Raw genomic sequence first — 13,700 nt, 5'->3', positions numbered from 1 at the left:
AGAGTAACACACTATCCAGGGATCGAAGAGGAGAGCCGCCTAAAAGGATGGAGAGGAAAGGGAAGAGACCAGGATGATGCTAGGGCGCAAGGGGGAGGCGGACCTCGCTGCGACCGTCAAAATGGGAGTCTTTCCGCTATTACGTTTTAGAAGAGCCACTCAAAATGATGGATTGACCATGGCGAAATTGTACACCTTGGGACCAAAATATTGCCATTCCCGCCTTTCACGAGATTGTTTCGCTTCTCGGACGAGGACGAGGACACCTTTAACCCCCCCCCCCCTTTTACACCCATCCCGTAGCGACCTTCGAAATGTTTAAAGGGAACATGCACTAAATCGAAAAAACGTCCAATAACACGCGTTTCGATTTCTTAACGTAACTTATCTCGGTTATAAATTAATAGCTTTCCGTACCTCGTGGTAGTGCCGGATTAAGGACTATGCCTACTAGGGACTGACCTATGGGCCCCCACCACTGATGAAATTTACATATAGTAAAATGTTCTGCAATTCCCAAATTTGTTACGGTAATTATTATTATCATAATATAATATTATTCGTAAATATAAATGATTGTACCAAGGCTTAAAGGGGAACGGTCAAGCTTTAACCAGTTAGATAGCCCTATAGCCCATTAAAAACTAAAATTTATGGCGAAAACCGCATAAAAAAATAATGAGTGGTTAATTTTTAATAAAATAAAGAAATTTCGGGAAATCGAAAAGCGCGCGTTCGCCGCGACACCTGGTGAGATGTCGGTGAGACGGAAAAACAACGTAAAAGCGCGCGCTGCTGAAGACGCGAAAAATATGTTTTGCACGCGCGGCGCGTTCCAGTTATAAGAGACCTAAGCCTAAATTGCGCGAATTTAAAAGTTAGGATAGTTCGCAAATCGCTCATACGGGGTTAGGGGCGCTGGCGGCAGCCCCTAAGATGGCGGCGAAAATTCAAACTCAAACACCTGGCGTTATTTTTCGTTTCAACCCTTTTGGGCCAAAAGCTATTTTTTAGAGACAAAAAAGGTACGTGTTAGTATATTGAACGTCTTGTTAATCTTTTGATACGGAAATAAGGCCATATTTGGAAAAGCTTGGCCGTTCCCCTTTAAAATAATACCCAAGGCACCACCTTAGGTCCAAGTCATCTAGCGACTTCTAATGCCTTTAAATCAGGTGGGAGAGTTGAATATTTTGTAAGTGGTTCGTAGTGTACCTGATAGTCTTGACTCGAATCTGTCTCTGGGTGGGCGATGCTCTGCAGTTTCTGCTTCGACCTGGAATGATGACGCACGACGTAGACGACAGAAACGGCGATCAGAACTCCGACCAAACAGCCACAGAGCACGAAGGTCAAGATGAAAAGTTTGTGGTCGGAATTGTCTTTGCGGATCACTTCGAATTGAGTCTGTTACGAAAGATTCAGAAAATTCAAAACATTAACATTTATTTTTACAACTTTAATTTTATAATAAAACACACGGAACACATAATTTTAATGATGCTACATTTTTCTAAAGTGACTATAATTTTCAAGCACAGCAAACCAATAAGCAGCGAGATATATGTCAAAAGCCATATGACACAGTGGTAAATTGTCTGAACTTATACTAGAGGTTAAAAGCAATAATTATAAATAATTAGGGAATGGTAATTTTAATTATAAAAACCCTCAAATAAACAGTTTTAACTTAGTTGCTAAAACACTTTAACTATCCTTTAATAATTTAAAGTGTAAATGGCATACAGAACTTAAAGTTCTTTATCCAGAAATTAAAATTTTTCCTGAATTGAATGGTTTTGGTTTTGTCTTACTCGAATGAAAGCGTGATTTTTATGTTCCAATTCAGTAATTCATCAAAATCTTGTCAAACTAACAAGGAGACGACCCGAGGTGTTACACACCGATTTCGTTCAAACTCGACGGAATTTATTCAATGGGCAACGGTTTTGCCATGGCAACGAAAAATGTTTTTGACAACATAAATTGGAAAGTGATATTTTTACTTTTGAAAGCGTTTCAATTAACAATGTTTTCTCAAGTTTCTACAAAACTACCGTAGATGGCGCCACAATTAATCAACGATGTTGTCAAAAATTTATTAACGTTAAATATAAAACCCATTTTCCAATAGGGGGCGTAGCAATTTGCATTCGCCTTATTCCGAACAATAATACACCTATCCAAATCCAATTTAACTGTGTTAAAATATATGAAAATAAATATTTAAAGCAAGTGGCTGCTCCAAATAAAACTCATTGGATGTTTTCCTGCATTACACCAAAAAGACCCCGTAAATAGCGCCCCCTATCGTAGCGGCACATTTTAATTTTATCACCCAAAAATAAGCTCCGATTTATCATTTTACCTGGTGAAGAAAACTTTATGATTCTTTAAAATAATAGTTAATCTACTAAAATATATGTCGATAAACACAAAGAAATTTATTGTAATTTATGAAACAAAATTTTATCTTAAGCCTCGGTCATTAAAGACGGTATAAAAAGCTTGGTCAGTCCATGGACTAAGAATCTAAGGGGACTCACTATTCCAGATATTTTGACACGGTAGGCGTGGCCTAAATCGGAAGTCTTACTGGGGTACACCAGCCGCTTTGAAGCGCCTCAAAATTCTGTTCAACTATCACTGCGAGAGACTTTCGGGGCTTAGGCGACAGTACGTGCGAGAAAGTTAGGTTTAGTTCTTTAAAAAAATTTAAATTTAGAAATGAAATGGATTCCAGTGAATTTGATTAAAAAACCTCAGCCATACGCGGCTTACTGGTTATTTTTACTTAACACAATGGTTAATTACGATTACTTACACTTTTAAAGAACCAATTTCAAAAATCAAAGGTCTTAAACTTACTAATCCTCATTATTTAACTGTCAACAACGGCACCGTTTTGTGAAAATTGAAAGTGCACACTCAGATTCTCTACAAAAATACGCCGGAAATCAACTTCAGCGACAGCATTGTCCACATTGAACTAAAATTACCAGTGATTTTCCTATTCCCAGTATTAATATGTGCTTTTAAAGCCGAAACCGCGAGTCCCCTTAGATTTTTGGTCCATGGTCAACCAATGGGATCTAATACACTGCCATCTATTGAGCCATCGAGTTACTAGTAACATTAAAGCCACCATTGGCTTGAAAATAAATTAAAAAATTTCCAAAGAGAGATATTACTGGTACTCTTAATTAATAGCAAACAAGTTAGCCAGAGAATAATAACAAGTACTCGACAAACGCGACGTACATAACGCCATCACGCGGTACATAAAACCTACAAACCAAATATAAAATAATTAAGAAAGCCAAAGGGAAAATTCATAATTGGAAATCAAGATTGTCTCGAGGGACAAACAGAGTAGAGTACAAAAATAATTTTCAAAGAAATACTAGCGGGGAAAAGTGGGAGGTTTAGCGACTATGAAACTAGATGGCGGGCTGTACTTGTTCGCGGAAAGAGCGGAACGTCGTCACGATCAAAAGGCGACCTATACGGCCTCGTCCTGGGATCGGGGGAACAGGCCCCAGAGGAGCCGGGCCCATCTACCAAAATCTCCACCTCTTTCCGTCGTTTCGGAGGCAATCGAAGCGGCAGAAAATTCGCGGGAACCAAATTGCTATTACGAGTATGTCAACAACCGGGTAATTAGTCCTAGCTGTAAACCACGTAACGCCATCTAGCAAGCAAGACGGGGAACATTTCAAAGGGAAAAATTGTTATAGCAACCGGGGGATTTTGTCCCTAGTTATCGCTCGTAAACTTTACTCAATCCACGGTTTTGACCTAAATTAGCGAGTAACGCGCCCCCGGCTTAAGTCTTAAGCCTTTAGAAGCCTTTACTAACGAAACGTAAGGGGGAGGATCTCGTCTGGTGTCTGTAGACCCGCTAAATTTCGTATAAGTCGAAGTTCCCAATAATCGGGAGGCTCTCCCCCCACACCAATCCTTCTAAGCCTCGGACAAGAGGCCTACCAGCGTTTCTCCCCTCGTAAGTAATAACTCTAATACACCGTACTTCTTCTGGGTCCCTAAGGGCACAAACCCCTTCGCGTTTATATATATATATATATATATATATATATATATATATATATATATACCTTTTGTAGATGTATACGCGCTGAAATTTCAAAGACGAACAGGGAATGAGAGGGTAGAGTGGTTGGCCTAAGACGCCTAAACTTGGCATTGTCAAAGGCCCGGACTATGGCGGCGGTCCAGGAGGGATGGAAGACCGCCTGAATTTACTATTAATATAAACAGGTTGTCGCTCGACGCGTTTCCAAAGAGTATAGAAACGAAACGAGGCTTAAGCCAAGGCCTGTGTGACGAAACAATATTCGGTTCCGTGTTTAGTTTTCATTGTTCGTTATTAGGGTTTTGGGAAGATTCGAGAATCGTGTAATTATTATTGCGCGGATATTGTAGAACTACGTTTCGTAGCGTGCGCCGGGGATAATACTCCGCGCCTCTAAGGGGGATTTTAGACGGACAAAGCGATGGAGTATTACGCTTCGAATAGCTGATATTTGATTTAAAATTAGATTTAGCGATAATTATACGCGTGGAGAGGATAAATCGGAACGGCGTGGAAGGAGGGCTAAGCTGACCCCCTTGATTCGGGTCTATCTGCGTAAACGCCTCTGGAACATTTTCTCTAAGCTTAAGTAAACGTCGTTAGCACTGGCTAATGTCTTTTAATTAAATCTCGATTGGCTGGCACAATTTCGAGGTTTCTCTTTGTTGGATTTGAAGCGACGCTCATTACCGAGCTACTATTAAAATCAGCCACTCATTTAATTTAAATTTTAAGGAACCGGACCTCGTTTCCTTGCCACTCCCTTCTTAATTTCGTGCTTTTTCGCAGCTAGAGTAGGACAATAACTCAAAGCGGTTCTCGACATTCGTATCGCCATCTATCGGCTTTAAAATTAAATATTAGGACGATGAATTGGCGGGCCTTATTGACGACAAGGATTGAGACTATGATGACGTATTCATGACGTTGTTCTTATCAAAGGGTTTATTTACGGTACTGTTTTGTGAAGAAAGCACAAACCTGCCAGCTTTCTTAGATTTAATGGGCGTTATTCCTATTTCCCTCAAGCGGCGGTTTTCGTAAACTTGCTATTTAAGCGTGTTGCCATGCATTTTTCCGTTCTAAATTATTTATTTTACAACACAAATGTATGGCAGCCCTGTTAATCAGTCGCTTGAAAACAGGGTTGCCATACATTTTCGATGTGAAATAAATAATTTAAAACGGAAGAATGCATGGCAACCCTGTTAATCAGTCGCTCGCGAACAGGGTTGCCATACATTTTCGATGTGAAATAAATAATTTAAAACGGAAGAATGCATGGCAACCCTGTTAAGATAGTGTCTGCTTCACCATGTTCCAAACGCAAGCTTCCGAAAACCGCCGCTTGAGGGAAATATGAATAACGACCATTAATTTTGATTTAAATGTTCAAACATAAATAAAAACATCAATCTGATGATGTTTATTGGGATCATTTCTGTCACCAGGTTTAACAGAAGCTAGGCGGAATGGCGCTAGTCACAAGCCATAGAGCGATTTAGCAGATAATTTTTGATATAGTTCATACTACATTTAATTTATTTAAATAAATTTAATTATTTTACTAAAATTAGCATTGTGTTATCAAATGAAATCTTTAAAAAATAACAAGAACTTATTTTTATTAGACTTAAAATTTCCGATAATTAGAAAAATTTTACATGACTGTTCACCGAAAATTTTATAAAATTAATTGCAATGAATTTCGATTCAAGTATGTTTTAATGTTTTTCCGCACATCTTTCAAAATTAACTATTCTTAGACACAGATCGCATTTACGCCAGGATAAAACTTAACCTTCTTAATATTGATTAGACTATTTTCTAGGATAAGTTCTTTATCCAATAATCTGAGGTAGCAACGTGCAACGCGTGTTCGGCAAAGAACGGATTATTTTGTAACATAATTATTGGCTTTTCCGCACGTGAATGAACATTCCAATCTGTCCTTCTCGATTCATATTTCAACGTCCAGCAGAGGCGGACAAAATAAGCCCTCAGCAGAAATCCACCGATATTATTGACAAGAACAGCCCGCCCTCTACGTTCGAAACGAGGAACTATTTAGGGGGGAAGACTCCCGCTGCTCAATAAATAAGGATCGAAATAATTAACCTGCCGGCGACTAGAGGGAGCTTTGACGTACGCGATAAACATTTTGATCCATTGTACACCAGTTCCTTTTACGAGCTTACTGTTTAGACAAAGAATGCTGCTAGGGGGTATCTAGTACTTAAGCTTAGCTTTGTATTAAAGGGGGGGAGGAAGTGATGACGTAGATTTATCTCCCAGTCCTCATTGGGTTAAAACATTCCGTATAGTTTGCGCAAAAATATCGGGCATTGTCTTCTCGACCGAAACGAGTCTAGGTGGCGTAACGGTGCTAGCTCCTCCGAGGTTGCGCCTATGATCTAGCGTCTGATATAGACAAATTAAAAAGTCATAACAACTTTTTTTTTAAATAAACTTATCAAAATATATGCAAACGATGCAAAAATTATGTTAAAATGCAAGTATCATTATTTATTAAGTTACATTTACGAATAACGATGAGGAAAAACTAATAGCGTCTGCTTTAGCCGTTACCTATCTAGGTTTCAATGGCGAACCAAAGGGGGCGTAGCGATAGTTATCGGTCGCGAATAGAAATTTTTCCATTAATAATTCATAAAAGTCAGATAAAACGTTGCTATGTATCAGAGCAGAGACTTATTAAAGCCGCTTATATATTGTACTGAATTGAAATGTTTTCTTTACGAAATGGATTCAGAAACGTCGAATTATTTATCTACTCCAAAGCAGAGCCGTTTTTAAATATGTAATAAAATTTATTAATTTGACCAAGAATGTTACTTTATTTATACTTGGATAGAATGACTATCACGGTCGAATTTCCCCTTAAATACAAAACAGAAACACAAATAAAAGTATTGTCGCTAAGGACGTGCTGCCACCTATATCCTTAAATACCAAACAGAAACACAAATAAAACTATTGTCACTAAGGAGGTGCTGCCAGCTATATCACTAAACACGAAACAGAAACAATAAAAGTACCATCCTTAAAGGAGGTGCTGCCACCTATATAACTAAATACGAAATAGAAACACTAAATAAAAGTATTGTCACTTAGGAGGTGCTGCCACCTATGTCACTAAATACAAAACAGAAACACTAAAATAAAAGTACCATCCTTAAAGGAGGTGCTGCCACCTATGTCACTAAATACCAGACAGGAAAACAAAAATAAAAGTATCGTCGCTAAAGGAGGTGCTGCCACCTATGTCACTAAATACCAGACAGGAAAACAAAAATAAAAGTATCGTCGCTAAAGGAGGTGCTTCCACCTATGTCACTAAATACGAAACCAAAAAAATTATAATTCATCAACTCAATAATCGGCTCGTGTATCTTTGGGACTTTATAAGGGACAAAACAATGTCGAGAAAAACAACGAAGAGAGGTTAGGACCCCGGGTCTCGCGAACTGGTAAAGCGATACGTATTAATCTTAGTAAGAAATACTTGAAAAATAAGCCGAACTAACCTACGCGGAGGCCAGTCTCATTAATCTTACGTTACCCATCGCTATAGCTTCCAGTCATTCCTCTATAGCGCTATAGACGAAGCGCTGTCCAATCGAACGCCCGGTCGAGGCTAGAGCGATACTGTTACTACTCTCCGGTTGTTCGCCCAGCCCTACTGTACAGCGTCGAAGCAAAATAGGAAGCCCGGATGCTAAATTTTACAACAATACGCTGTAAGGCGTAGTTTCCCCCGAGTCAAGTAGATGTATAGTATCGCGAGTGACGATCCGGTGGTATGGCATTTCTTGGATAACTTCCGAACGATAGTGTATAAAAAATGGTACGAGGAAACGACGTAAGATGGGGCGACGGTCTCCCTTTACTCTTCACGGAGTAACTCGGGGCGCGCGCGCTCGTCGACGCCGAGGCTTATGAAGAAAGGAAGTATTTTTAATTAAAGAGCCACGCTAGGGATATAAGAACGACGGTGGGGGGGGGGGGGGGGGATACGGACGGGGAGAGGAATCGAGAGTTCGTTTCTAATACAAAGAACCGATAGGTTTTCAATCTCAGCTTGGGGTAAGGAGGGAGAGACGGAGCCTTGGCTTCATTAGTAAGGGATGCCATGGCGCATTCTAGACCGAGGCTTAAGGAGAGGGTTTCAATGACAATAATAGAAAAGAGGAAGATAGGGTTTCCCAATCAGTCTGATGACTAGGAAGCGATCGGGTGTCACCTGCTGCCTGCTATTTGAAACGGAATACGCTACCGGAGATTTTGTACGCCCGGCCGCCGTAAGGAATGCTTACGTATAACAGCCACCCTCCTTTTCCCTCCGCTAAGCCTAGGCTCGTAGATCGTACCAAGGCTTAGACTATCTCTTCCAGCCAAAACGTACGTATATGCCCGAAATGGCTTTGTAAAATTTAAATTATGGTGGTTTCCATTATAACCCCGTCCATACTTTTATTATTTGGGGTTTCGTATTTGAAAGGTAATTCGCGACCGAAAACTATCGCTACGCCCTCTTTGGTTCGCCATTGAAACCTAGATAAGTAGCGGCTAAAGCAGACCCTATTAGTTTTTAATTTGACTTTATGAATAATATGGTACTTGCATTTTAATATAATTTTTGCATCGTTTGCTTATATTTCGATAAGTTTATGTAAGAAAAAAACATTCTTATGTATTTTTAATTTGTCTGTAGCAGACGCTAGATCATAGGTGCTAACTCGGAGAAGCTTGCGTCGTTACGCCGCCTAGACTCGTTTCGGTCGCGAATATTTATGGTAATTAGGAAAAAACGAATTGAGTGTTTGCTAAAATTTATATAAAAATATACGAATAATTAAACGTTACTATTTACAATTGCATTATATTTTAAATTGTAATATAAATTAAGGTTTTTATTATAAGAATCGCCCAGTCTAAAACTTTCTTTTGGTTTACGCCGCCTGGTGGGTGACTACTCCCTGTACACCGAAGCGCCGCGTGTGGAATACTTTTACAGGCGCTTAACCTATTTTTGACCTACTTAGAAACGAAACGTGCCTCGGGGCAATTTTTGGCTTCAGAAGTCATAAAGGAAACCCGTATAAATAACGCATACATAATGCTTAATATAGCTCCTGCAGTTTTAAAGAAAGCACTTAATAAAATTGCTTCCCGCTTTCTATGCTAAATAATTGAAACAAAGCTCTCGAATTTTTTGCAATGTCAGTTGCAAAGGTCTTGTCTATAGAATATCTCCGAGTAAATATATGTAAAAATGAAAGCACGGAATTAAACGATTGACAAAGGCTTAAAAAGAACGAGCGAAGAAGACTAAACCGAAATCCATCTCTCACCAACTTTGAACTCCACGCAAAGCCTCAATAAATTTAGTTGGAGATTCATCGTCGAGACGTTGAAGCCATCCTTCATATAGACCCTAGTTTCGTCTTAAAGAATAGGTTTTTTCCGCCCTCTGGTTCAAGATTTTTTTCGTCTATAGACGCAACTTTTTCCTTGTCGTAAAATAAAGATGAAGTTAAGCATCCCCCGTTGCAACGTCAACGAGGTTTTCCCGAATGAATTAAACCTCGTTGTGGCCAAGAAAGTCTGCGCGTGGAAAGGTTACTCGTCGACTTGACGTACGCGAATAGCGGTAATTTGTTTGATCATTAAATGGCAGAACGCGAGGCTGTTTTCATCCTAATGTCTTAGACCAGTTGGCGACTAGAAATTGAAAGATGGCGGAAACTTCCTTCAGTATGGGGACCAGACCATAAAGATATCATCTCGCGAAGGAGCCTTTTTCTCGCTGCTTGAGAAAATATAGGCTTCTTCTTTTTTATCTACGACGGGGTTTCATACATATTACAATATTAAAGTTTCTAAGATGGGAAGAGCTTGGATAGGCCCGAATCCACGAGGGAAAAAATGAGAGGAAAACACGATTTAGCGAGAAACGTTCATCATTTTTACGAGTATCCCAGACTGGCGACACTGGCCACTTTCGGCTAAGCCACTCCAGCGAGCGCTCTCATATCCGCGGAGTTTGAAATATAGATATCGCCGTCTCTATCCCATTCCATCGAAGAGCATCAACTAGTTAGGCATTTAGTATCACCAGAAGTACGTAATATATCTCCTACGAGATAAGTATCCGTTTCCATACACGATAATAATATTCTCTATACACAGGGCTCCCAGAGTTCCTATAATTCCTATAATTTCCAATTTTCTCAAAATTGTTCCTATAAATTCCTATTTTCTCAAAATTGTTCCTATAAATTCCTATTTTCTCAAAATTGTTCCTATAAATTCCTATTTTCTCAAAATTGTTCCTATAAATTCCTATTTTCTCAAAACTGTTCCCATAAATTCCTATTTTTTCAAAATTGTTCCTATAAATTCCTATTTTCTCCAAACTGTTCCCATAATTTCCTATTTTCTCAAAATTGTTCCTATAAATTCCTATTTTCTCAAAACTGTTCCCATAAATTCCTATTCTTTCGAAATTTTATAGTTTTTCTATAGCTATATCCAGAAATTCCTATAATTTTAAAAATAATGTATTAGAAAACAGGCTCAACGTTTGGGAAAAATTTGCCTTCTAAAAAGAGCTTAGCTCTGGCTTAGGTCCGGTGTTCCCGAAACCCTCAACGGTTGGGCTCCCAGAGTTCCTATAAATTCCTATAATTTCAATACACTCCTATAATTTCTTATTTTTTCAAAATTGTTCGTATAAATTCCTATTTTTAGCTAAAATGTTCCTATAAATTCCTATTTTTTGGCTAAAAATGTTCCTATAAATTCCTATATTTTGGCTAAAAATGTTCCTATAAATTCCTATATTTTCTATGAAATTTCCTATAATTCCTATAATATTTAAAAAAAAATCGCTGGGAGCCCGGTATACAGGATCCCGCTGATTTTTCAAAATACGATTTAGAATAAAAAATAGTGCAGGGAAAATTTCATGATTTTATTGATCAGCTAAAACTACTTCGTAGGAAAAATGTAGATCAGGGTTCGTAAACGACCTAGAAAACCTTAAAAAAATCAAGGAAAAGTCAAGGAATTTCAAAATGTCCCCAAAAAGTCAGGGAAAAGTCAAGGAATTTCAAAATATTCCCCAAAAGTGAGGGTATTTGATAATGCCCTTAAGGTCAGGCGAAAAGTCAGGGAATTTTAAAATAACCCTAATATGTCCGGTAAATGTCAGGGAATTTGAAAATGTCCCCAAAAAGTCTAAAGAAAAGTCAGGGAAAAGTCAAGGAATTTAAAATTATCCCCAAAAAGTGAGGGTAACGTCATGGAATTTGAAAATGTCCCCAAAACGTCATGGAATTTTAAAATGGCCCTAAAAATCAGGGAATTTGAAAATGTCCCCAAAAATCAGGGAAAATTTGGAGATTTTAAAAATGTTTCCAAACAGTCAGCGATTTTGAAAATGGTCCCTAAAAATAGGCAAATAAATTTTTGAAAGATGTATTAAAAATTAATATTAAATATTTTGCCAGATTTTACCTCTACAAAAATGGGAAATTTGGAAAAGTCAGCGAAATTCCTTCCGAAAATTTCATACGATGATTAGTATATATCCTTACAGAGTAATACAAGTGGTAAATTTGAAGACGTGCTACGCTGTACGATTACGTGTTTTGACTGGAAAATTACGCCCTTTTGCAAACTGCCTCGAGTTAAATGTTTCATTAATTATATACTTGGGGCAAAACGGACGAGGTAAGCTAAGCCAAGATATCCATGCGTATATAATTAAAATGAAGACGAAACTTTAGCAATTACTTTAACCGAAGATAACGGAAATAATACTGGATACATTTCTAAGTTTAAAAAAAGGAGTAGTTTTAAATATATTCCTTTCAAATAAGGCAAACTGCAATATCGAAAATTAAGGAATTGCCGAGGAGAAACTACGAGCAAAATTGCTTCCGAAGCTTATTGAGTTTCGTCTCCCCCCCCCCCATCCAGAAAGAAGACCCAGCGCTGCAAACTTACAAAACTTCAATAAAAGAGAAAGAATAAAAGAAAGGAAACCAAGCAATAAAAATAACAGCGGTACATTTCAATATTAGCCGGGAGAGGGAGCAGTTTTTATTAGCAATTTTCGCTCTTACATAAGAGAAAATAGCAGAAACCCTTACCAAATAAATATTTTCTTACAACTGAGAAAATACGTCACCCAACACTAACGGAAAACTACGGCGGAGGGTAAAGACCGCGTCGTCTTGTATATAAACGTAAAGATAGGTTAGGCGTTAACGGCAAGAATGTAACTTTCTTATATTTCGGGGCCTCAACTCCCAGAAAACGAGGTCGTGAGGTCGGGAGAAATTTCTATCTACAAAAAAGAGGTAAAGATCTCTGACAATGAACGGCGAGAGGGGGTTTCTGGCGAAATCAAATACTCGAGATGGAGCCACGTAAGGTTTCTGGTGGACATAAACGCGCCTTTTATTAGTGAGCAGACGCAAAGTCTTCTTTCTCCGCCTTTTGTCGTCGGCCTCGAGGATTTAATATAAGTAATATCCATTAGAGTGTCTGGTACAAGGGCTAACGTTGCCCTCCCACCGCAAGCTACTCCGTCAGTAGCCCCATCTAGAAAGGGTTTAGGCGTCATAGCGAATGAGCAAATGACAACTTAAGTATTTTTAAGGCTTAACGCACTGAGACGGAGACGTCCAACGTCGCCTGTTGAATATTAAGAGAAGGATGACCCCAACATTTTGAAACCATAATAATAATTATTATTATTAGAGATGCTTTTCAATAGACTGCTTATTAAAATCATTTTTGTCTGTGAAACCAATCAACTCTATTGCTTCGAGTATTTAAACAAACAACGCCAACAAAAATGCCATTTTGAAATGATCGCGATAGATTTATTTTAAATGACTTCACGTGAAAGCTACTTATAGATTTTGTTTCCAGCCAAACCATGACGCCAACATGGCTGCCATTACTGATCACAATTGCGAGAGTATGTGACTGTAGTAATGATTGAAAGTTGTGATCTGGAAAACATTATACCCCATTCTACAACCATTCGATTGGTTTCTAAGGTTACCTACATGACAGGGAAAAACGTTCGATTCTTAAAATATGTTCTTTATTGTATTCTTTTTTTACGATGCATGGGGCCCTGCTTGGCCCCTGCTCTTGTTGGGCCCATAGGCGTCAACCTAGTCTGCCTTATTTCGGACTAAAAGTATACTCTTTTTTCCCTAAAACGTTTTATTCGCCTGCTCCGGGGATGAGAATTACTCCGGCCCATAAACTATTCGCTTGTTACGGAGTATTAGGGCTACTCTTTGTACTCCTTCTGAAAAGGAGGTGTAAAGGAGTATATCGGATTTTGTGTCTTCTAGCCAGAATTTATCTGCTAAAAAGACCATAGGCAGCCGTTTTGGAAAAACACTTTTACTCCGACTGAAACTATTCGCCACCACAGAATCAGAGTAAAATGATGTCACAGAATTACTCTTCTTACCCTACTCCGAAATCCCGGAACGAGCGAAAAGCAACCACCTAGTGTTCACGTTTTGGCGAATCAAGGACAGTAGATACAGGG

General features: G+C 38.7%; 1 protein-coding gene across 2 annotated transcripts in view; it reads right to left on the bottom strand.

Annotated features, from left to right (window-relative positions):
- Positions 1-13,700, bottom strand: part of IA-2 (tyrosine phosphatase IA-2) — a 321,090-nt gene that overhangs the window by 29,987 nt on the left and 277,403 nt on the right. For both annotated transcript variants that reach the window (XM_090160120.1, XM_090160121.1), the window contains exon 13: positions 1,216-1,407. In XM_090160120.1, coding sequence (XP_090016246.1) covers positions 1,216-1,407 — 192 coding nt within the window. The remainder of the gene's footprint in view (positions 1-1,215; positions 1,408-13,700) is intronic.

The sequence above is a fragment of the Leiobunum rupestre genome, chromosome 10 (assembly GCF_980474605.1).
Source record: "Leiobunum rupestre chromosome 10, qqLeiRupe1.1.hap1, whole genome shotgun sequence".
In the NCBI taxonomy this organism is placed as follows: Eukaryota; Metazoa; Arthropoda; class Arachnida; order Opiliones; family Sclerosomatidae; genus Leiobunum; species Leiobunum rupestre.
This window is presented reverse-complemented; position numbering and strand designations above follow the sequence as displayed.